At 30.6% G+C, this 27,021-nt stretch overlaps 1 protein-coding gene across 5 annotated transcripts in view; it reads right to left on the bottom strand.

Moving 5' to 3' along the window:
* LOC127702054 (protein NDRG3-like) overlaps positions 1 to 27,017 on the bottom strand; it is a 33,380-nt gene extending 6,363 nt beyond the window's left edge. For 2 of the 5 annotated variants that reach the window (XM_052206058.1, XM_052206056.1), the window contains exons 1-11: positions 26,932 to 27,017; positions 15,405 to 15,511; positions 14,906 to 15,005; positions 13,631 to 13,751; positions 11,433 to 11,471; positions 7,929 to 7,991; positions 7,095 to 7,155; positions 6,567 to 6,731; positions 4,589 to 4,689; positions 2,947 to 3,012; positions 2,414 to 2,513 (exon numbers count right to left, since the gene is read on the bottom strand). In XM_052206058.1, the coding sequence (XP_052062018.1) occupies positions 2,414 to 2,513; positions 2,947 to 3,012; positions 4,589 to 4,689; positions 6,567 to 6,731; positions 7,095 to 7,155; positions 7,929 to 7,991; positions 11,433 to 11,471; positions 13,631 to 13,751; positions 14,906 to 15,005; positions 15,405 to 15,500 (912 nt within the window). In that variant the 5' untranslated portion in view covers positions 15,501 to 15,511; positions 26,932 to 27,017. Of the gene's footprint in view, positions 1 to 2,413; positions 2,514 to 2,946; positions 3,013 to 4,588; positions 4,690 to 6,566; positions 6,732 to 7,094; positions 7,156 to 7,928; positions 7,992 to 11,432; positions 11,472 to 13,630; positions 13,752 to 14,905; positions 15,006 to 15,404; positions 15,512 to 26,885 lie in introns of all 5 variants that reach the window. The other 3 variants (XM_052206057.1, XM_052206059.1, XM_052206061.1) reach the window with 3 other exon arrangements.
* Between the last annotated feature and the right edge of the window lie 4 nt (positions 27,018 to 27,021).

Here is a 27,021-nt window from a genome sequence, read left to right as displayed (position 1 = left end):
CCTCAATATGAACCAATTTGATAGCGGGTCCACAAATAAAAAATCTAAATACATGGTTAGATTCAGCATATCAAAGAACCCCAAGAATTCAATTTTTGATGAAATCAAACAAAGTTTAATTTTGGACCCTTTTGACCTCAATGTGGACAAAGTTGATAACGGGGCCCAAAAATCAAAAATCTAAATACATGGTTAGATTCAGCATATCAAAGAACCCCATATATTCAATTTTTGTTGAAATCAAACAAAGTTTAATTTTGGACCCCGATTTGGACCAACTTGAAAACTGGGCCCATAATCAAAAATCTAAATACATGTTTAGATTCAGCATATCAAAGTACCCTAAAAATTCAATTTTTGTTAAAATCAAACTAAGTTTAATTTTGGACCCTTTTGACCTTAATGTAGACCAATTTGAAAACGGAACCAAAAATTAAGAATCTAAATACACGGTTAGATTCGGCATATCAAAGAACCCCAATAATTCAATTTTTGATGAAATCAAACAAAGTTTAATTTTGGACCCTTTGGACCTCAATGTGGACCAATTTAAAAACGGGGCCCAAAATCCAAAACCTTAATACACGGTTAGATTCAGCATATTAAAGAACCCCAAGAATTCAAGAATAAAAACCCCATTGAAATTGATCAAGAAATAAGCAATTTATACGAAGTATCTTCTTTTGCACAATACTGTGCAATTGAATATTTCTTGCTATTGTGCAATACTGTACAATTGACAATTTCTTGCTATTGCGCAATATTGTGCTATTGGATATTTCTTGCTATTGCGCAATACTGTGCAATTGAAGATTTCTTGCTATTGCGCAATACTGTGCAATTGAAGATTTCTTGCAATTGTGCAATACTGTGCAATTGAAAATTTCTTGCTATTGCACAATACTTATTATATAATAATTTACACATCCTGTTTGGTGTGTATCTCCTACCATATCATTATTATTTGCTTTTAAATATTAATCAGAAATAACCAACTTAAAATGGAAAATTTTAAAAGGAAAAAAAAAGGAAAAAAAGAAAAAAAAAGAAAAAAAAAAATCCCCCCCCCCAAATTTTTTGAACCCCCTTATGATTCATCACCCCCAAACTCAATCCCAGCCTTCCCTTTGTGGTATGGTACCTTGCAGTACAATTTCAGAGAGATCCATACACTTGAACACAAGTTATTGTCTGGAAACTAGAAAAATGCTTATTTTTGGCCCCTTTTTGGCCCCCAATTCCTAAACGTTTCGGACAATTACCCCCAAACTCAATTCCAGCTTTCCCTTTGTGATATGGAACCTTGTAGTACAATTTCAGAAATATCCAAACACTTACACACAAGTTATTGTCATGAAACTAGAAAAATGCTTGTTTTTTGCCCCTTTTTTGGCCCCTAATTCCTAAAATTTTGAGGCAATTACCCCCAAAATCAATTACAGCCTTCCCTTTGTGATATGGAACCTTGTGGTACAATGTCAGAGAGATCCATACACTTACACACAAGTTATTGTCTGGAAGTTACAAAAATGCTTATATTTGGCCCCTTTTTGGCCCCTAATTCCTTAGCTGTTGGTACCACAACCCCCAAAATCAATCCCCACCTTCCTTTCGTGGTATTGAACCTTATGGTAAAATTTCATGGAGATCCATTCACTTAAACTAAAGTTAGAGTGCGAAAACCAATGTGTCTTCGGACGACGACGACGACGACGACGACGACGCCAACGTCATACCAATATACGACCAAAAAATTTTCAATTTTTGCGGTCGTATAAAAATAAACAATTCACCAAAGTTTCTTGCAAATTGGTGAAATTGTTTTTGAGTTATTGTCTGAAAACTGGAAAATCCCCCCTTTTTTAATGAATAAAACCCCAAAACTCGGAAACGGTAAATCCAAAATTTATAAAAAACAAAAGGGAGCTCATGTCAATAGACATGAACAATTCACAAAAGTTTCATGCAAATTGGTGAAATATTTTTTGAGTTATTGTCCGAAAACTGGAAAATCCCCACTTTTTTAATGAATAAAACCCCAAAACTCGTAAACGGTAAATCCGAAATTTATAAAAAACGAAAGGGAGCTCAGGTCAATAGATATGAATATTCACCAAAGTTTCATGCAAATTGGTGATATTGTTTTTGAGTTATTGTCCGAAAACTGGAAAACCCCCCCTTTTTTAATGAATATTACCCCAAAACTTGGAAATGGTAAATCTAAAATTTATAAAAAACATAGGGAGCTCACTTCAATAGATATAAACAATTCACCAAAGTTTTATGCATATTGGTTAAAGCGTTTTTGAATTAATGTCTGACATGTTGACGACGGACGGACGGAAAGACAGTCACAGTATACCATAATACGTCCCGTAAACGGACGTATAAAAACAACTTAAGAAGAACTCACTTTCATAAAATCTGTTTCCTGAGGGTCCATTCTCCCATTCATATCAGTGACTTGGTCAATGTGTGGTGAATCATCTCCAACAAGTAAAATACTTCTACATCTAAAAACAATCAAATATATGTTTGCTTTGGTTCATATAAATTTAATATGTTTAAAATTGCAAAGGAGGAAGTTCATTAATTATTTTTTCCATCCCCAAATGTTTAAAAAGTAGTTTTGTAAAGATAAAAGAAAGATCCAGGTATAATTTGCAAGCATAATAAATTATCATTACTATACTTTATTGTTAAGATTTTTCATTCTTTCAGCAGGATAAGCAAATTTTGGAAATCCTAGCTGAATAACATTAGATTTTTGTAAAGTATCTAACTGAATGCCATTAACATGTTAAAACTAGCAATATCTTTTTTTATTTGTCAAGTACCTTTAATTCTTAAAAGATTGTTTCATCAAACATATTGCACACTTTCAAATTTATAAAAATATTGTATGGGCTTCATAATGATGGTGATTGCCCTCAATGAATAACTTACTTGATAGTCCTGGCATGTGGCCTTTTGATAGGATCAAGTTCTCTTACAATACCAAGATCCCTACGTCTGAAAAAAAATATGTCAATTTAATATTAATCTACAAAATAAATTTTGTTTAGTTTAACAGATGTTTCGTTTGATTAATACTGACATCGACTACTTGCAAGAATCTGACTAACTTAACAAGCATTCTGAATTAAGGTTTTGTATGAGGATTTATGACAGAAATTAACTAAATGTTGAATTTAAAAAAAAAATAAAATTAAAAAGGGACATAAATCAAGAACGGTAAAATTCCTACTTGATCTACATTTTGTGGTAATAAGCATTGTGTATAAGTTTCATAACATTTGGTTGAGGCAAACTTAAGTTATAGAACGGAAACGAAAAATTCAGCAATTTTTCCATTTGTAAAGGGGCATAACTCTAGAATGGTAGAAGTGATGCTACAACTCTAGAAAGGTAAAAGTGACGCCGCTAAAATTCAAACTTGATCTGTGTTTTGTGTAAAAGCATTGTGTATAAGTTTCATAACATCTGGTTGAGGCAAACTTAAGTTAGAGAACGGAAACGAAAAATTCAGCAATTTTTCCATTTGTAAAGGGGCATAACCTTAGAACTGTAAAAGTGACACCACCAAAATTCAAACTTGATCTGTGTTTTGTGGTAAAAAGCATTGTGTATAAGTTTCATAACATTTGGTTGAGGCAAACTTAAGTAGAGAACAGAAACTAAAAATTCAGTAATTTTTCTATTTGTAAACATGCATAACTCTAGAACGGTTGTGTATAAGTTTTATAACATTTGGTTGAGACAATCTAAAGTTAGAGAACGGAAACGAAAAATTCAGCAATTTTTCCATTTGTAAAGGGGCATAACCTTAGAACTGTAAAAGTGACACCACCAAAATTCAAACTTGATCTGTGTCTTGTGGTAAAAAGCATTTTTTATGTTTGCCTTTAAATCTCTCAAGAGTCTAGAGAAGTTATGAATAAATTATCAGAAACTAACAATAGGTCTGCAATCAACACCTATAAAGTAAAAGGATTGCTTCAGAATCATATCTGTGTTTGTAAGTGGAGGGGGCATCTTTAAACCATCCAGCCTTCTACTGTATATATATTTATTTATTTCTGTATTATTCTTAAATTTGAATTAAAAGTGCCTTCCAACCCCCACAAATTTAATTGTGTAACAGCCCTAAAATTAAAGTGTCCTGATGATCATTCAATACACATTTATGCATTAAGTCCAAGGACCATAACTCTGGACAAAATTATCAGACTGCAACAAAATTCGAACTTGATCTGTAACTTGTCATGATAAAACTATATACCTATTATCAAATCAATATCATCAAGCATGCCGAAAAAAAGTGCGGAAAACTGATTATTTGAGTGAATTTTTTTAAGTCCAAGGATCATAACTCTGGACAAAATCATCAGACCGGAACAAAATTCGAACATGATCTGTAACTTTTCATGATGAAACTATTTATCAAATATCAAATCAATATCTTCAAGCACAACGAAAAAGTGTGGAAAACTGATTTGCCAGACTGACGGATGGACAGACGAACGGACGGACTGCAAACCTAAAGTCCCCTTCAACTTCGTCGGTAGGGGACTAATAATTAACTTACTTGAGGTATGATTCAATGAACAATGAGAGATTCTGTGGATTAATGGCTTTGACATATTCTCTGAAAACATGGACTAAGTCTTGGTTTTCATATTTAGTCTTCTGAAAAATAAAGTATTCAACAATTTTAAAACAGTATATCATAATTAATAAGAAAACCATACATACAAAATTTATCTTTGAAGTTCTTTCCTGGAGTAACCTTCATTAGGAAATCTCAAAATCAACAGTTACAGAAATTTTAAAAATCTTGGAAGTAAAAAAGTACAGCAAAAGTTATAAAGTTCTACAGTCATCTGAATAATTTATAAGATAATTAAGTGCTTCCATCACCCAGAAAACTTTTTAATAGGATATCCAAAAGTGGTGTCCACCATTTAAATGACAAATGATGGTTCCTATCCTACTCAGTTGTTTAAAAATTAACTTTGTAGCAGGCTGAACAAATATTAACTTTAAAAGCGGAGATAGCTCAGATATTTAGTTAAATAAACAAATGAACTGTTAACTACTTTGATATACAGCAAGAAACAAGTAACGTGACTCTATTTTGTTTTCTGAAAGCAGCTTGATACGACCACAGAGGTCCAACCCTGAACAGTTGGGGCAAGTATGGACACTACATTCAAGCTTGATACAGCTCTGAATTTGGATTGTGATTAAATATTTGACATATAATAGGTTTCTGACACAGAATGAATGTGGTCAAAGAACTAAAAAATTTGAATTAGACTTTTACCTATTATGGTCTGATATCCAAAATCAAAATACATGGTTAGATTCAGCATATCAAAGAACCCCAAGAATTTAATTTTTGATGAATTTTTGGACCCTTTGGACCTAAATGTGGACCAATTTGATAACAGGGCCCAAAATCCAAAATCTTAATACAAGGTTAGATTCAGCATATCAAAGAACCCAATATATACAATTTTTGTTGAAATCAAACAAAGGTTAATTTTGGACCCTGATTTGGGCAGATTCAGCATATCCAAGTACATCAAAAATTTAATTAATTTATTTATCAATGGACAATATAAGCTAAGTTCTTCAAGGAGTTCGCAACATAAAAAAAAAATAAAAAAAAAATATATATATATATATATATATATATATGTTCTGAAAATTAATTTATACAGAATAACAAACAAACCTACCACGAAAAATTGACAAAAAAAAAAATGAAATAAATGGGAATGTGTCCATGGGACACAGATGATGCCCCCGCTTGCATATTACGTTATAAAGAGACATAACTCAATAACTGTAAGTGACGCTACCCAAATTTGTACTTGATCTGAGTTTTGTGGTAATAAGCATTGTTTATAACTTTCATTACATTTAGTCGAGGCAACCTTAAGTTAGAGAACAGAAACGAAAAATTCAGCAATTTTTCCTAAAGGGGCATAACTCTAGAACGGTAAAAGTGACACCAACAAAATTCAAACTTGATCTGTGTTTTGTGGTAATAAGCATTGTGTATAAGTTTCATAACATTTGGTTGAGGCAAACTAAAGGTAGAGAATGAAAACGAAAAATTCAGCATCTTTTCCATTTGTAAAGGGGCATAACTCTTGAACGGTATAAGGACACCACCAAAATTCAAACTTGATCTGTGTTTTGTGGTAATAAGCATTGTGCATAAGTTTCAAAAAATTTGGTAGAGGCAAACTTAAGTTACAGAACGGAAACCAATTTTGGGACGTACGGAGGGACGTACATACAAACGGACAAGGGAAAAACTTAATGCCCCCTCAGCTACAGCGGGGGCATAAAAAACAATTCCCAAAATATCATTCCTCATTAATACAGTTCTACACATTCACATCAAATGATGATGGATTGAAAATCAGCCATTTCACTTAGAAAACACAAAATTTTCAAATAAATTTGTCACTCCAATTATAAGTGTGTTAGTTTATGAATACCACATGTTTTGTTTTCTTGATAAATGTGTATTCATGTAAGATGACACTCACATATCCAAACCAGTGCCACAGCAGGTAATCCTCAGTAAAATTGGTCATCTGACCACTCCACAGATACCAAGAATTTAACTTCTGGTATCCCCACTCTATCCAACCTGCTTTGCCAACTGTACTGTTAATCAATGCCAATGAATCTACATGTTCTGGATGCTCAAGCTTAAAAACAATATTTTTTTCAAAAACATGATTTAAAATGAAAATAACATTCAAAATTTGGATTTTTTTTGTGGTGAAATTGACTTCTTTACTAACTGTTAACCAACTGGTAATAGATATGTTGGAAAATAATGTATTTCATTATTTCATTTATTAATAGAATGCTATACTTTGATAATTTTTCTTAACCTCAAAAATTTTTATAAAAATTCCTAGTTTTTTATCACCATGAAAAAAACATCCTGTTTCTTATTTTTCTTGTGATATGATTACACAATGCAATAAAACAAATCTGTATTTTTAGGTACATGAAAACAATTTAAAGGTTTTTCATTTATATGGCTTGAATTATTTTATACTTACAGCATATTCTGAAAGAATATAAGCTCCTGCACCAACTCCAAACCCAATAAACCTCTTGATACTGAAATAAATATAGATATTACAAAAGCAAGTATTTCTAGGTGGAAATAAATAAATCATAATAAGGAGTCACAGAATAATTGTCAATCAGGCAGACACCTACCAAATAAAAATAAATACAAAAAAAAAGATACAGCTTGAAACAAAATATAATAAATAGTCAATCCAATATAATTTGCATTCAAAACCCCTCAAAAACAATTAAAATTAGCAATAAGCATAGTGATTCTAATGATTACAAATTTAAAGTAAAAAGTAACTTTTTCACAACTAAATCAGCCGTCTGCTGTCATGGTTGTATTAAAAAAAATCTTTTCTCTAAAAGCATGCTGCTTACTTAATAAAACAGTTAAAAGTACATTAGTGTACAATTTTTTTTTTACAGTTAAATAATTGTTTAATTAAGTATCATGCTGATAGATAATGAATGGATTGGTGTTTTATGTCCAGTGGCAAGTATCACATACATATCAGGAGGATCAATTCTATGAACTAGACGGACACTCTGAACCAATTTTTTTACTGGCTATTTCACAAGATAATTCTGACTTTGGGCCCACCAGTCTTTGCTCTTACTCCTAAATACTGCCTACTTAGCAGAGAAGGAGCAGATACCAATTTTCGTGTCTCTGGTTTGAACCGACCTGGGGACCAAACCCACAACCTCCCACATTAACATGTGACTGAGCAGAAGTAAGTACAGTGCCAGAGAAGTGCACTAAAATAAACTGCACTGAAGAATTAAAGTTGTGTTAATCTGTTATTATACCTCACCTGTAATGATCAACAATATGCTGTATACCCTCTGCCAAGTGCTCCATAGTAGGATAGACAAATCTGTTAAAAACAAAATCACTTATTTATCATCAACATTTAGCAAGTTCATGACTTTGAAAATCATACAAATAACTTGTTTAATTGATTAACTGATGTAGTTTTGTACAGAAATCATGGGCTGAAAATTAAAAAAAAAATGTTTGCCATAACCAACAAATCAATCTTGAAAAATCAAAATGACTCCTAGTCTGACCTATGATTAACCTCTACATCATTTGGTCTCTAATGGAGAGTTGTCTCATTGGCAATCATACCACATCATCTTAATTTCATACCAACAGTATTCCTTCTTTATAGAAAGGGACTACAACTTTTCACTTCAGAAACATTTCCATTACTCTTCATGTGATTTTACTGATTTACTCAGAGATTAAAAAAACAGTATCAAAATTATTGCTTAATATTTGTGTATCTTTTATCTTTTCCAGTATTAAAGAATCCTAATTAAATTCATTTTATCTTGTTTATACACAATGATTAATAGTGAAAAATAACACTTCAAAGAATACATGTTACAAAAGTCAATGGTGAGTAGCAAGGAATCTCAAGGAATGCTTCAGTTAGCTAGCAACAAGAGAATCCAACAGGGCATACCCGGCATAATATGCAGCCTCAAATTGGCTGGAAATAGGTTGTATTATAAAAAATACATTTTTAGCTTCAAAGAGAAAAGGATTGGGATGTGATCCCTAAGCATCTGTGAAATGAACTTGGAGGTTAACATCAAACCCTTAAGATAGGTCAATGACAACTTGTTGCATGAACCTTTTTAAATGCATCCTTATAGAATTGTAGGTCACTTGTACCCCAAAGAAGCATCCTTAACCCAAGTTATACAATCATCGGTCAGTTAGTATCTGAGATTTGAACTCATTTGTAAAACTTAATCAGTGTCAAAGAAGTATAAAATGTAGGTCATATCTTTAATGGAAGACTGGAATACTCCTCTTGCTGTATCCTTACTAATTGAGAATTGAACTCGAAAGTAAATAATGAATTTTAAAATTACAATGTTAAAGTACTTGAACCATGAAATATTGCCTTTTCGTCATGTGACCTACACATTAAAGCATGTGGTAAGTCTAGATCAAAGATACTTCAGCACACATAATTATATTAGAATATGAATATTAGTTTCTGAGAAATTGATGACAATTTACAAGAAATAACAAATATCTTAGTTTCTATTTTCGACTTACATATGAACCTGAAATAAAGATATTCAAATGACACTATGTAATTTTAAAGAAAAATAAACTTATAAATATTATCATATTCATTACATTTTTTAAACAATAAAATTATCTGTTTTTTATAAAGACTAAAAGATCAATAAATAAATCAAGAATAATAGTTTTAAATATGTCATTTACATTAAATGCTTAAACCTGAGGAACAAAAGTTGATTAAAACATAAAGACAAAGGACTTTTAATTAAGGTACTGACTGTTTTCAAAGTTTTAGAATAAATACAAGAGTTCCTATCGACTAATGTAGGTGCAGAAAACTACATCTATAATCACTAAGATGAAAAACTTATTCAACTATATTTTTCCATGCACAATGGCAAGTTTGGAAGAAACTAAATAAAGAAGCAAAGCACCCCTTTACAATGACAAGAACTAGACCCATGCAGGTTTCCAGAATCTGTCTATTGGTAAAAAAAATGCAAATTTGGCTTAATATCATAAAAGAATCTGAATTTAAACTTTAAAATTGATTTCAGAAACCTTAATTACTAATATATGATTACTTTCTGTTACAATGCTTTAGAAGGACTAATAAAATTTTAGCTACAACTGTAAAGAAACATCACTAATTACACTGAATAAAATGAAAGCATTAAAGGAGTGCTTTAACTGATTCATAAAACCCACTTCCTCTTTTTTAACTTATCTTTTTCTGCTAATATGATGCAAGTTTAATAATGTTTAGAAAAATAATTCACAACAACTTTGAAGCCACAATAAAATTATAGAATAAAGCACATTCACTATGCATCTGTCCTGTGCAATAAGTTTAAATTTGGCGAAACTCAATCGTGTTTGATCTTGTTATGATTAACAAAAAGAAACACGATTAAGCTGACTGTCTAGAGTCAAGGATTTGGTTCAATGCATACATCATAAGAACATATTAACATTTATAAATTTCTCTGATTAAATATTAAATGCATACATTTTTCCAAATAATTTTAATACATGGTTATTATCAAAACTGTCCAATATGTCCTCACTACGTGGTTGTTATTGCATGAATGTAGATCACTTGTAAAGGGGGCTTTGATTCTTAAATTTTTTGGAACAATTGGTGAAACAACATCTAATTACTATCTATGTAAATGAGGTATGTAGAAAGTGATTACAGAAGAAATAAAAATTAAAACAAAAAGAATAAGAAAATGTTATAGGAGTATGCAAGGAGGAAAACTATATTTCAAGTATTTAAAAAGGATGTTTGGCAGAAGAAAGAAAGATATAAATAAAAAAAAATTATATATCTGTATAAGTTCATATAAAATGAATAAAAAAGCACAAGAAACAGAAATGAAGGAAATAACTCAAAAGAAATCATGTAAGGGAGATAATCGAAAAAAAATTCCTGAAATGGAAGTTTTAGGAATCGATCATTAAATTCAATTATGCAACAAGTTTATAATAATTAAAATTATGATAATTAAATCATTTCAAATAGAAAAGTGTTGTAAAAATAAACTAAATCAATCTGTGTATAACATTACTAATTTAAACCAAAAGACTTACAAAAAACAACATCAAACTTACTCAAAGAGGGAGTCATGTCTAGAGGAATCAAACTTGTTTACCACAGTTGTCAATCTGTGGCCAAGTTTTAGAGAAAAAAGAGAAAAGTTAATACAGATTCTTATGAAGAAAAAAAAACAACAGTAAATTTCCTGAAAGAAAAATACAGATTAGTTCATAAAGTACGAACCAAAACTCTGTTGCATAAAAGAATGCTATAAAAATATAATCTCTAAAGAAAACAAATACTAAAATTATCTCCCTTAATAAAAAGAAAAAGTGCAATGGAATAGTTGCAAAACATATAAAAGAAAAAAAAAGCTGGTGAATGGTAAGAATAAAAGATAAAAGACTAATTGCTACTGGCACTTTTATATGAGTTAACATATCTTTTTTTTAATTCTGATACGCATATTGCTTTTTTTCTATTTCTTTTGATGCTGAAAAACCTAGATGGTAATATAACAAGTCCAACTATTCAGGAAAATGAGAATAGTATGATTATTTTTTTTTTGAATATTTGATCAAATTGAGATTATTTAGAAAAAGACTAATTGAAACAACATTGGTTTTAAAGTTTTTCTTACTATCAATATATCAACTCAATATAAAAAAGCCTTTATAAAAAATAGTTAATAAGCACACACAAATAGCTACGGTAAGCTGCTGGCCAACATACCTGTTACCGAGAGACTCAGGATTGCCTAAGACATCATGCCTAACCGTAACAAAAATATAGAATACAAGCTTAGCTTTTTCAAATCAACACCGAATTCTGTTGTTCAAATCAAATCTGTTCAACCTTTAACAAATAGTTTTAGTGTTCATTTACTAAAAGAAAAACTACATCAACTTAGTGTATAAAGGATATTTTTCTAACATTTCCTGCTAAATAAATATCACTAAATTTATATCAAGGAGAAAAGAACATGGAATCAAAAAGTGGCAGATAAAATACCAATGTGAACAAAAATATTAATAAATTTTAACTATAACTCAATGCATGGGAGGTAACTCTAAGAAAACATGAAAATTCTTAAGATTTCATTAAAAATTGTTATCATTCATCAAACTACTGATTTTTTAGAATCACCCAATATATGTAAACAATTTGCAAACAGTTTGATTTGAACGCTAAGTACATTTTATATAAATAAAAGACACTGCGCATGAAAAATCATTCTGAAAAAAAAGCGTGATCATTATTAATTATGTACAATCATGACAATTCACTGATCAAAATGCAAATGAAAAAACTACAAGCTTACACTACGTAGTAACATGTTATTATTAATTCAACTTTTACTTATAATTATATATATTGTGTATATGAATTATGAACCCACATGAAAACATAGAACATGTATATATATTATTGCACATATTAATACACATGATATTGAAATATATGAAGAATATCCAGAAATATTTTAATTCTAAAATCTCCTTTTTTTAATAATCCAGTAATTAGAAGGAAAAAAAAGACTTAACTACCAAAAACCTCAAATTTATTTTCCATGAAAAATAAGAGCAATATTTCAAAAATTCGTAAGGGTTCCACAAACTGTGTGTCTGGCCTGCTATTGCTGCTGTCAGTGTAAAAGTGTAATGTTGACTTAAAAAATGAGAACAAACTTAAGCCCCAGACCAGGGTTTCTCCTGGCACCCTGGGTCACTTTTCTTTTTCGTCACCTCTTTCGCCAAATCAATATTTTTTTCGCCACTTTCAATTTTTTTTCTCACCAATTTACATAAACATATGTTTCGTTTTAAATTTTCCTACTTGCTAACAAAAACATCAGTTCGCAGCATTGTTGTCTGTCTATTATAATGCTACATATCCATTTACTTTTACAAAGATACTACAAAACTGTTGCAATATAAATCATGAAATCATCATATTTGACTTCTGGGAACACGGGGTTCATCTTCAATAAGTTTATAGGATACTTCCTGTCTAGTTGAATGATAAAGGCTTAAGCCAGAGATTTTTACTTTTGAACATTTATCTTTTCAGCTCCATTGTTAAAAAAAAGTTGAGACATCCAATTATGCTCGAACACGCACTCCACTTCAAAGCAATTATTTCTATCAAAGTTGTAAAAAATCATTTAAGTGACATGTGAAGCCATTTAGCCACGCAATTTCATCAAACAATACAATCAACACTTTTATTAATTAGTCCATTGTAGCCAATATCTATATTAAAATGCAATTAACTGATTATTGATTTTCTGTCAAAATCATAACGCTTGACGAGTTCAAGGTGAAATACGAGTGTTGTCTGATCGGAGTAAAAGTCTGAGAAACACCCAAAAAAATAAACAAGATGGACATTGAACTGTTATATTTCTTTCGCCAAAGTCTTTCACCTATAATGAATTTTGATCGCCACAATTTTTATTTTTTAACAAAATGCTTTTGTCCAAATTTCTTTAAATTCCATGAAGGTTTGACAAAGTTATCGATGTCTAAAAATCTTTAACCACAGATGGCACCTAAATGTTGATGCTTGCGACAGAATCTTGGATCGCTATGTCTACATAAATGTTGCAGGCTCGTCAAACAACATGAAAATGTTATATAATAATGATAAAAAAAATATCTCACTGAATGGTATGTAAACAACTGATCAGAATTAACATCCCAAATACATCTGAATAACATGCAAGTATTTTTTTTAATATTAACATCTCCCTTGTACCAAATTGCTACTTTTCTTCCCCTTTCAACTTTTTAACTTTTACTCCTAAATCATTAATGACACTGGAATTATTTGTTTTAGTTATTTGAGCTCCTGACAACAACATCATATATTATATAATGCACATGCAGATAACCAGCATGCCTATGCATGGGAAGGCAGTAATAACTTACTCAGGTTTTAAATGTAAAGAACCTTCCTCCTGACCAGGAGCGTTTACATGATAAACACAGAAATGTCTCAGTATCTGCTGAATATCAGGAAAATTGAAAAATCCCTGGAAACATGTCACATCTACAAAATAAACACATGATATACCAATAAAATTAAATAGTGTTCATGTGCTACATCCTGTATATCAACCAACAATATATAGAAAAGCATATTATTTAAGATGATACTTGTAGTTTACTGATATTCCTTTTTGTAAAAGACTAATTATGAAACAGAATTTCACAAACTTTCAATAAGAAGACCAGCATTAGTCAAGACCAGCATTAGTCATTTCTAGTCATACTATTTATTGTTTGTCATGTATATACATCAATTGCAACCTTATTGTACCTTTTTTAATTCAATAGTACATAAACATAATTAGTATTTAGAACACAGTCAATTAAGAAACAATACTCTGTATTTGAAGAGTTGCAATAGTTGGGAGTTGACAAAATCGAAATAATAAGGAAATTGTTAATGTGACCAGTGAACACCCTTCAACTTTTCCCAAATAAAAAAGATATAAGTGCCCATAAAGTTTCCTTTGTTTGGACCTATTTAAACACATTTTTTTTATTGTCATTGTATTTCTTATCCCCTGGAGTCATTTATAGCTTTTTAAATAGAAAAAAACTTTTACTGTCAACAGGTGATCCCTCAAATGTCAGATAAAATCAATACATAATTTTGGTTTACCATATAATGGTTTAACAAGTGTAGTTTTGATTATTTTACATAATATTACATGATAATGTGTTTGAAGTCTAATAATATTATTCAGTGTAATTTGATATAGATGAATAACATGATCAAAATATTACATAATGTGGTAATATTATCATCATTAATCATGATTACATTTTAAATGAATTTAATAAGTTTAATCACTTTATTTTCAGGTTTTCATGCCAGTTAGTCAGATTATCGTAATCAGTGGACAGTAATTTTTACTAATTTTAATTGAAACTCATATAAAAATAAGGAGTTATAGTATGATCGTTAGTATATTTAGTGGGGTTCTATTGCTCAGTCTTTAGTTTACTATGCGGTGTTTTGTGTACTGTTGTTTGTCTGTTGGTCTTTTTCTTTTTTTAACCATGGCATTGTCAGTTTATTTTCGACTTATGTGTTTGAATGTCCCTTTTGTATCTTTCACCTCAGTCAGAGAAAAATATAAATCCAAATCTTCATGTATATGTCATGTTTCTGTGGTCTTTAGATTAATTACTTACGATTTAATCCAATATCATGGAAGGTAAGAATAGCCATCTTTGACCTGTCACCTTGTATAGCAACGTGGAAGTTTCCATAGGGTGTCTCTACATCATCTTCCTGTAATAAATGGTTATATTTTAAAATCCTTGAATCGCAATTCAATTTTTCAATAATACATGAAGGGCCGTGGTGGTGGGGTGTGTGATGAGGAATCTTATTTTTTGGTTTTCAATTTGCCTTTTTTGGTGAAAATTTCTAGTAATATATAAATGAAGAGAAAAAAAGGACTATACAATCCTAAATAACTACAACAGATTTTGATGTTGCCCTTGAAATTTAAGTAACATTTTTTCTATACATACATTTTTATATATATTTTTAAATATACTCGTTCCAAATTGACAAGAACAGAATTTATTTTAACCCAGTATCAACTTGTTATTATATTTTTTTACCTGTTCGAGATAGAATTGGCATTATTGTTAACCATTCTATGCTGAGGTTCTTGGGACTTACCTGTATCAGGATAGAATTGGCGTTATTGTTAACCATTCTATGCTGAGGTTCTTGGGACTGGACTGATGTTAACTCTATGTCTGTTAATTTCTCCATTTTGATTCAATCTAAAACAAAACAAATATTGTTTACAAAAACTTGGTCCAATGTTCATAATGGTACAATGTACATCTGTGTTACCATACCTAAGGCTAATTTCCAGACAATTATTAAATGGCAACCATTATAAATACACATATTTCTTTGCTGTTTTTGTTTTCACTTACCTAATTATATCAAATAAAATTTATTTATGTTTCTTTTTTAATTTTGTTTTCACATGAAATGTTTAAAAAAAATGATACAATTGCTAAATGCAATACATTCTGAATATTGCAATGCCCAAATTAAAGACATGGACTGGTCCATACCATACAATGTAGGCTTTGTCTTTATGCCAGTAAATTAAAACATGTCCTCATAAACATGATAAATATCATGAATATTACAATTTATTTTGTTAAAACATGTTATAAGCAGTATTGTAAATAACGTTTTATAGCTGTGCCTACTACTCAACAGGTTATCCACATTTAATTGGATCTTTTTCATTGCTTTTTGATAGCTTATTAAGCATGCTATAACATTCTGGTTGTAATTTATAAAGAGGTACACTAACAACCTTCTACAAAGTTAACCAGACATTAATTCCAGGTCACTGACATAAACATGATAAATACAATGTAACTGACCTCTTGTAACCAGTCATACATTTATAATTGTAGGGACCTTTGAGGTGGATATATATGTCATATTTCAACTAACATGACCAAAGAGACAACTTACGTTTCAGTTTTATATGATATTTTTTTTATTAAACTGTTTTTACAAATTTACTTCTTTAGAAATATAGGTATATGTCTATGTCTGATGGTGGCTAGAGTAACCAACCATACCACTTAAAAGGTATCATAAATAATACATAAATAAGACATATACTGTAAATTCAGAAATTATTGCGTGCATTTATTATTGCGATTTTGTCATTTTAGATTTAAATTTTTGCGATATTGAGAAAAAACCTGTTTATTTCATATAAAAAAATTCAAAATGCTAGTTTAAATTATTGCGATTATAACCCTGTCGCATTTTTCGCAATCATAAAAACATCGCAATAATTTCTGAATTTACAGTAGCAGGAATAACCAAAAATATTGTGAACTATACACCCACCAACAGCACTCATTTTTTACAGATATATTCATCTGTGGTAGGAAATTTGGAAACAAGTTAAAAACATGTACATCATGTAGGTAACATTCATGACATTTACATTCCATCTTAAATTGATGTTTATTTTATTTTCAATATACAATACAACATATTCATGATATAACTGATAACCTTTTAACATGTTTAACTTTACATTTTCAGAATCTTGTCATAAAACTTATACATATTTTTTTGTAATCAAAGCAATCTTATTCTTTTATCAATATATCAATATGAATTATAATTGTTTTCAGAATTTTAATTCAGTATTTCATAAATTCCCTTTTATATCTAATTAACAGGTTTTAAGTCTCAGCTTCATTTGATTTTTTTTATTGAATCATTTTTCTCAAAAGGGTAAGAATGTGTAATACTGTGAAAGTACTTATATTCGTACGTGGGGTACCAATGACTTTATCCACGAATTTAAGTGTCAAACCAAATCTAACAACTGTTGTCCAAAAAAAGACATGGAACGATCCCCATGTATGTTTGACTACATTATAAAGATACGGGCATATAATCTAGAGAATACATAGAATATCAGCAAACTCTCTATGAACTATATATACAACTTCAGCATGTTGTTCAGACAGGATTTTACCCATCTAATCTATAAAACAAAATAAACTGTACGACTTTTAACCTTTTAATTCTCATGAAAAATTAGTTTTGATCAATGAAGGTCCTACTTTCAGTGATGGTATGCGCTGATGAAGTATTCATTTTATCTCCTTGCAATTCTCATACAAAAAAGAAATAATAATTTCATGTTGGGCTTGCTTTTTTATTTCATAAGAAATAATTCTACAATTAAAAGTACATTTGTAGTATTTTTTTATGTAACAGTCTTCTATAAGTGCCATGTTTATGGCCTGATTAACACCTTTGATGATCTTAGTTATCTGTTGATCTTTCAATCTCTGGTTAATTTTCGTTATCACTTCTTATTACATGAGTGCAACAATTAGAACATTTACTTTGCAATTTAATTCAATCAACACAATGTGTAGAATAGAGGAATTAAATTATTTCAGAAAGACATTATTTAATTAAAAAATTGATGAATTTTGTTAGTAATGAAAGACAATGTCCCACAAATCATCATAAAACAACATATGATTATTTTAAAGAAACGTTGTTTCTGATGGCTTTAAATTTTTCACTCATTATATATATAATTATTTTCAGAAAACTAAAATCCACAAATTTAAGAACCCATGAACATGTATCTTTTGCACAAACCACGAAAATTCATACCCACGAATAAAAGTTCTTTCACAGTAGCTTAACTCAATTGTGAAATTCTATATACAGAGTGAGTGATTAATGGAGCTCCTTATATATGGTTAATGTATAAACATTTTACAAGTCCCACTTCTAATGCTGACTTGTTGGAGGGCCCCCTTTTTAAAAATCCCAAATCTTCATCCTGAGATATATATATTACATTTGCATTTGATTTTAGGTCATGAAGGATTACATTGTTATTGAATATATATTTTTTTTATCAAACACATTTGTTTTTTTCGTGAATAGGTACAATGAGATAGAATTGTAAATGATTACTGCAAAAAATGTAAAAAAATGAATATATATGTTGCTTATTCCTTTCTGATTGAACTGTATAATACATGTAATACAGCCATGAATAGTCATGTATTACTGTAAAACATAGATCTGTAATGTGTGATCAATAGTTGATGTAGTTGTTGTTGTAGTAGAAATATATTCAGCCTTTTTTGGCTCAAGACTTCACATCTTGTAGTACTATTTCAAATGAATAATTACATGAATTTATCCTGCAATCAACCTTTGTACTATACAAATACAGGTTGTCAGATAAATGAATAGTATTTATGTATATAGTGTATGCTTATAGTCTCCTGGTATCTTGCTTCTGTCATTGTCTGTTGCAAGTGAATGGTTAAGTTCAAAAAGCTGTTTGCATAACAGTTCAATTTAGGGTCCTCTGACATTGTGGATTGCATTTTTATTCATGACGATTTCTTTCAAAAACAAATTCAATGGATTGGATGAAAAAATAAATATACGTTTAAATTCTATGTTAAATTAAAAGATTAAAACAATAGCCAAACAGTGTAGAAAAATATAAAATGTATTTGTCCTCACTACAAAACTTCAGCTGAGCTTACCACTCTGTTTCTAAAGCTTGTCAAATAAATTTTATATTTTCCTACACTACAGATATTCAGGGACTTTCTATAGTATAGAAAGTCCCTGAGATATTGTATATATATGAATTTAGCATCATTAAATTTTAACTTTATACTGTAGTACTCAAATTGACATATAAGTATATTTCCACTTACATTATCCATGTCATCACAGATATGTATAATCATAATAGATGAAAAAAATAATCCTCTATTATAATTAAATTTAATACACATAATTTTAATTTTTAAATCTAATTAAAACCATTTGTTAAAACAAATAATATAATGAATATTTATCTAAACTCAACCTTGATAGAAATGTATTCCTTCAAATTCATACACAACCAACACACTTAAGTCAATAAGAAACAACAGGACATAAAACCCCCTAAGAGAAAACATACAATAAATACCAGGTAAACATGATAAACAACAAAAATACATGGTCCTATTATCTAATGTATACTGACAGTCCTCAATACTTTATTTTATGATGACATAAGATCACCTCAATGTGTTATTTAGTTATTTTATTTTCTTACAGTGTGAAGATAGATGGTGTTTCACTCTGACAGCTGTCAATCCTCTTATTATTGAATATTAATCATCTTAACTAACACTCTTTTATGAGTTTATTGGCCTGTAATAAATGTTTTTGTTAAAATTAATTAAGTGTCAGAGAGTATTAATGAATGCTATATATCTTTTATACATATTTATTGTTAAAAAATTATTATGAAGGGTTTTTTTTTCAGCTGTGAAAAATGAATTTAATTTAAAACTTTAAAAAAAAATTAAAGAGTTCCACAGAAACCAGTTTGACTGTGTCACACCTGTGATTGCTGCTGTTTGTGTAGTGTAATGTTGATTGTAAAAAGTGAGTCCATTAATCAGTAAATTACAGAACAAAAATCTACATGAAATACAAACTTATGGGAAATGTCACCTAATTACTAAAGATTTAATCCAGGGTGAGAAAGACAACAAGAAAAGTGTGGTGGGATTTTTAAAGTGGATATTCAATAAAATCATATTCTCTCCTGTTTTAAAATCTAACATGTCTAAGCAGATGTCTACAAAAATGCTTTTGACTTTATTAACCTCTATGTTTGTAAAGCAGCTACATGTATCTGGGAACATGTGTGATTAGGATTTCTTGACTGATCCTAATTTTGAACTCTGACCATGCTGACCATGATGTGAATTTCTAAAAAAAAAAATTGTTTTCATACGTTTTTTGTATTTAATCAAAATTTACCACAGAGCAGGGATGGACATGATCAAATGATGATTTTATAAATCTGCAAACCGAACTCTGACACGTCTAATGAAAAATTTGACAGACCTGAATTTCCAGATATTATACAGGAATAACCATTAACTGGTGGATTATACCTCAATTCAGGTATAACCCACCATTGGTATGATTAGACATATAATGAGAAACACCAATTTAGGTACAATACAATTTTTATCCCAAAAAAATGTTAGAAGATATGGAAGCATCTTTATGCATTTACCACACCAAGCTTTGATGGCCACTTAGTAATGACATCGATCATGGACATGTAAATTATGTAAATGATTCTGACACTTTGTGCAGCATTTTGTTAGAGAAACCAACAAAAAAACTAATATTTTATGACCCTCCTTTTCCTACTCATAAATTCTGAGTTTTTATCTTTTAAATCTTATTATTGTTCTGTAGTCTCTAGTTGTCCATTTCAACTAACAAATCTTTAATTTGGAACTGATGCAGACTCAAGGAAACCAGTCATGAAGATCCATCAAATGGTGGATTATACCTCAATGAGTGTATAATTAATATTTTCACAAAATGCAGCACAGAAAGTCAGAAGCAATTACATGTCTCTTATAATAATAAGTACTCATCAAAGCTCAACATGGTACACTGTATATGCAAAATGATGCTCAATATCTCATAAACAATTTTGTGATAAAAACTCCATTATACATGTACATGTACATGTACCTCAATTGGTCTTTTTCTTTATGTCAAATGGTGGATTATACCTTAATTGAGGTACCGTATATTCAGAAATTATTGTGGGTTTTTTATTAATGCGACTCACAGTGAGTATCACAATAATAAGAACTCGCATTTTGATATCTGATACTGTGATACATAAGCAGCTTTTCCTGACATGGCTTTAATAAATCTCACATTTCTGTCCATTCATCTAAAATCGCAATAATTTCTGAATTAACAGTATAAATCCACCAATTAGTGGTTATTCCTGACCTGTTATAAATCAAATGTTCCAGAAATTTGAATTGTCAAATTTTAAGGATATCGGTTTACTAGATTTTTTTAATATAAAATCTCCAAAGAGAAGAATCTTGGGAAAATTTTTTTTTCAGAATTGGGTCATTGTCATCTCAACTGGAATTGCAACTCATAACATTATTTCTTTTGGATATTTTGGAAATATTTTGCACGAAAGAGCACAGAAAAGGTAAGAATTTGTATATGTGCGAACATTTTTGGTCGTCAAGTGAAAATTTCATTGTAAACATGGTAAAATTGGGTCTCAAAGTTGAGAAGAAAATTTGCTCCAAAGTACAGCCAAAAAAAAAAATGGGGCCAACATTAAAAATATCTTTGTTTCCCCTTCCCGACTGAGGTTTTCAGGGTATGGGTAAGTAGGTAGGCAAATTATTTTATTCTATTCCTTAATATGGTTTTCTATATTGAATTTTTACAAAATTCAAAGTACAAAATGTAGATAGATTTTAAAGCATGATTCAGATTATTTTTACTCAAAGATTTTATCCTTTATACAGGAACAGAGATTAAAGACAATATTCTTTACGAAATTATGGTCATTGATCACCCTTGCATGGAGACACACAAATCGTGTGACCAGCCATTTTGTTTGTTTTTCCCGATTTCCAAATCATTTAGACGCTTCAATGCAAAAATGCTCGTCTACTACAGCATCGGAAAGGTATCACCAAAAACCAAAATAGCAAAAAAAAAATATTGGACATGAACGGCCTTCGGATTGCAGTGATTTTACTGGGTCGGTCGTGGGAAGGGAAACAAACAATATTTTATTTTTGGCATGGCTTCAGATGTAAATTACTTGGAAGGTTGGCATCTAAATATAGCATTTCTAGACTTCATAATTATTTGGACTAAAGTACGTCATGTAGGTGTGATAGACATTCATGACAATAGCCATGAATCGGACTTATTGAAAAAATATGTTGGTTGGAGGAGGTGTGATTGTTGGTTAAAAATTTCCTGAAATAGAGTTAACTAGTCTCATAAGGAATACTGTGGACAGCCAAATCAGAAAATGACACTCTGGCCTCTCCATGTTAGCTCTAAGAGAAAATGTGAATTAGCCAATGTGCCTAAAACCAACAAATCTTCTTTAGCCACAAAATTTAAATTATTTCTTGATTCTTGAGGTGTTTTGAAGAAAAACAATATTTTGGGAATATTTTTTTAATTTTTGCAACAACAAACTTGTTTTCAACTGCAGCCATTGGAATTGTGAGAACCATTCTGCTCTTACTTTCCTTTTACAATGTTTTATCATCCCGGCCATATAATCCTTCTTTTCTTCTTTTTATTTGTTTGCTTGTGTGCATGCTTCGTCACACATAAACATTGCCTTTAACATCATTTGATGCGTGGCCATCTTTGAGGGATTTGTGAATAATAAGGGAATGAAGTCCCCAATCACAGTAGAAAAATCAATAAAAAAAAAAAAAAAAAAAAAAAAAGCAGGAAAATTTCCCGAAATTTTTCATTGTACTAATCATTGCTAATGAACTCAAAATCGTTAACTTTTTTTGTCACTTTTTTTAATACCCGCATTTGCGCAGAAATCTACTTCCTTCTTCCGGTCTCGTTGTCATGAGACCTTGAGTAGTCTAGTAAAATATAGGAACTCAAGGAACACAATACCAATTTCTATTTTAATAATTCTTTGTCTTTAATATGAATAAACGTTACCTGATGATCGCGTTTCTTTGTTTACATTGAACATGACGTCATAACTGGTCCAAGGACACAGTTATCGTCCTTTGGTTTTCGTTGTCTACGAATATAGTCCCTAGTGTGAACAGTGTATAAAAACTTGCATTTTTTTTTTATACACTTTCCCAATTTATTTCTTGATATTTTATGCATGAAATATTAAGTAAGGGGATGAAATTACATGTTAAAAAAATTTGGGTGCTGAATCTTTATGTTAAGTAGTGATTTGGTCCAGTTAAAAAAGGTCAAAAATTAGAATGTCTGAAGCTGTCAAACTGAATTGTAGCCCCCCTTAACACAGAATTGTCAATATTTTGAGTTAGAGCTGGTAGAAGTTTCTATAATTTTGATATTGTTTGTATCAATAGTAGTACACTACACTGTAAAAATCTTTTTGAGATAGAGCAGGTGCGATTTTTTTAATTTGAATTTATTCTCTAAAAGAAATGCACTACGAAATAACTGTGTTCTCGGGCCAACTTAAATAACGTCGCAAGTAAAATCCCTAACAACAGAACCAAAATCGGAAACGTAACGGTATTTCTGTTTCTTTTTTAACAGATTTTGATGTAACAAAAAAAATAATTCATACAAACTTCGTCCCCTTTCACAGGTAATGCCTGTCTCATATTATGTTACCCCTGTTGATCAATCTATTTTTGTAAAAAGAATTTTGAGGTGCCTTTTCGGCAACCAGTTTAAAGGCGGTATTAAATAATAAAATGCTTCGCTGGGCGCAGCTTGATACGACCGCAGAGGTCGAACCCTGAACAGTTGGGACAAGTATGGACACAACATTCAAGCTTGATACAGCTCTGAATTTGGATTGTGATTAAATATTTGACACAGCATAGGTTTCTGACACAGAAAGAATGTGGTCTAAGAACTTCAATTTTTTTAATTTACCTATTATGGTCCAATGTCCAAAATCAAAATACATGGTTAGATTCAGCATATCAAAGAACCCCATATATTCAATTTTTGTTGAAATCAAACAAAGTTTAATTTTGGACCCCAACTTGGACAAACTTGAAAACTGGTCCCATAATCAAAAATCTAAACACATGTTTAGATTCAGCATATCAAAGTACCCGAAGAATTCAATTTTTGTTAAAATCAAACTAAGTTTAATTTTGGACCCTTTGGACCTTAATGTAGACAAATTTAAAAAACGGGACCCAAAATTAAAAATCTAAAAACACGGTTAGATTTGGCATATCAAAGAACCCCAATAATTCAATTTTTGATGAAATCAAACAAAGTTTAATTTAGGACCCTTTTGACCGCAATATGAACCAATTTGATAGCGGGCCCACAAATAAAAAATCTAAATACATGGTAAGATTCAGCATATCAAAGAACCCCATATATTCAATTTTTTTTGAAATCAAACAAAGTTTAATTTTGGACCAACTTGAAAACTGGGCCAAAAATATAAAAAACATGTTTAGATTCAGCATATCAAAGAACCCCATATATTCAATTTTTGTTGAAATCAAACAAAGTTTAATTTTGGACCCCAACTTGGACCAACTTGAAAACTGGTCCCATAATCAAAAATCTAAACACATGTTTAGATTCAGCATATCAAAGAACCCCAAAAATTCAATTTTTGTTAAAATCAAACTAAGTTTAATTTTGGACCCTTTGGACCTTAATGTAGACCAATTTAAAAAACAGGACCAAAATTAAAAATCTAAATACACGGTTAGATTTGGCATATCAAAGAACCCCAATAATTCAATTTTTGATGAAATCAAACAAAGTTTAATTGTGGACCCTTTTGACCTCAATATGAACCAATTTGATAGCGGGCCCACAAATAAAAAATCTAAATACATGGTAAGATTCAGCATATCAAAGAACCCCATATATTCATTTTTTGTTGAAATCAAACAAAGTTTAATTTTGGACCCCAATTTGGACTAACTTGAAAACTGGGCCAAAAATCTAAAATCTAAATACATGTTTAGATTCAGCATATCAAAGAACCCCATATATTCAATTTTTGTTGAAATCAAACAAAGTTTAATTTTGGACCCCAACTTGGACCAACTTGAAAACTGGGCCTATAATCAAAAATCTGAACACATGTTTAGATTCAGCATATCAAAGAACCCTAAGAATTCAATTTTTGTTAAAATCAAACTAAGTTTAATTTTGGACCCTTTGGACCTTAATGTAGACCAATTTAAAAAACGGGACCCAAAATTAAAAATCTAAATACACGGTTAGATTCGGCATATCAAAGAACCCCAATAATTCAATTTTTGATGAAATCAAACAAAGTTAAATTTTGGACCCTTTGGACCTCAATGTGGACCAATTTAAAAACGGGGCCCAAAATCCAAAAACTTAATACACGGCTAGATTCAGCATATTAAAGAACCCCAAGAATTCAAGAATAAAACCCCATTGAAATTGATCAAGAAATAAGCAATTTATACGAAGTATCTTCTTTTGCACAATACTGTGCAATTGAATATTTCTTGCTATTGCGCAATACTGTACAATTGACAATTTCTTGCTATTGCGCAATATTGTGCTATTGGATATTTCTTGCTATTGCGCAATACTGTTAAATTGAAGATTTCTTGCTATTGCGCAATACTGTGCAATTGAAGATTTCTTGCTATTGTGCAATACTGTGCAATTGAAAATTTCTTGCTATTGCACAATACTTATTATATAATAATTTACACATCCTGTTTGGTGTGTATCTCCTACCATATCATTATTATTTGCTTTTAAATATAAATCAGAAATAACCAACTTAAAATGGAAAATTTTAAAAGAAAAAAAAAAAGGAATAAAAAGAAAAAATCCCCCCCCCCCAATTTTTTGAACCCCCTTATGATTCATCACCCCCAAACTCAATCCCAGCCTTCCCTTTGTGGTATGGTACCTTGCAGTACAATTTCAGAGAGATCCATACACTTGAACACAAGTTATTATCTGGAAACTAGAAAAATGCTTATTTTTGGCCCCTTTTTGGCCCCCAATTCCTAAACGTTTCGGGCAATTACCCCCAAACTCAATTCCAGCTTTCCCTTTGTGATATGGAACCTTGTAGTACAATTTCAGAAATATCCAAACACTTACACACAAGTTATTGTCATGAAACTAGAAAAATGCTTGTTTTTTTGCCCTTTTATGGTCCCTAATTCCTAAAATTTTGAGGCAATTACCCCCAAAATCAATTACAGCCTTCCCTTTGTGATATGGAACCTTGTGGTACAATGTCAGAGAGATCCATACACTTACACACAAGTTATTGTCTGAAAGTTACAAAAATGCTTATTTTTGGCCCCTTTTTGGCCCCTAATTCCTTAACTGTTGGTACCATAACCCCCAAAATCAATCCCAACCTTCCTTTCGTGGTATTGAACCTTATGGTGAAATTTCATGGAGATCCATTCACTTAAACTAAAGTTAGAGTGCGAAAACCAATGTGTCTTCGGACGACGACGACGCCAACGTCATACCAATATACGACCAAAAAATTTTTAACTTTTGCGGTCATATAAAAACAAGTGCCGGATGCGAACATAGGCAGAATTCAAAAGAGAACTGGAAACCTGCCGAGGAGTGCAGATTGGTACATATCATACTGACATACAGTACTTCCAATTTTTATTTCATTTTGCCGATGTGGTGATTGGATAGCAAATTAAATTAGCAACTAGCAATTCAATAGCAATTCAATTTGGCGATGTGGCGATCAAGCCTCTGAATCCCTATACAGAGATTACTGTTAAGTGTTGCTTCTACTAATTTGGAATTATTTTCCCTTCCAACTGTTCATTGGTTCTGTAAATGTAGATAAAATATACATTTGTGATAGGCAATAGGACTAAGTGAAAAAGTTCTATGATGGACAATAACAAAGATATGATAGACATTTGTCTATTGGAGTATTGCGCAGGCTGCTCAAAACATTTGAATAATATCCATGTATTTAACTGTTTACTCTATTGGTGTATTGCAACATTTGACAGGCATTTAGACTATAGTTAAAGTCCGTTTTTGTGAACTTACGATTTATTGCAATAATTATTTTTTCCTTGAAATCTGCGATTCTTACCCTTGAGAGAACAAAGTGTCAAAATATTTGTCCTCTGAAATTTATGATTCACAATCACCTTCACCTTTTCCACAATATTTCGCAATGTAG

Source organism: Mytilus californianus, unplaced genomic scaffold (genome assembly GCF_021869535.1).
Source record: "Mytilus californianus isolate M0D057914Y unplaced genomic scaffold, xbMytCali1.0.p SCAF_5, whole genome shotgun sequence".
NCBI classification, from domain to species: domain Eukaryota; kingdom Metazoa; phylum Mollusca; class Bivalvia; order Mytilida; family Mytilidae; genus Mytilus; species Mytilus californianus.
The sequence above is the reverse complement of the archived record's forward strand: the minus strand, read 5'-3'. Positions and strand labels throughout refer to the sequence as shown.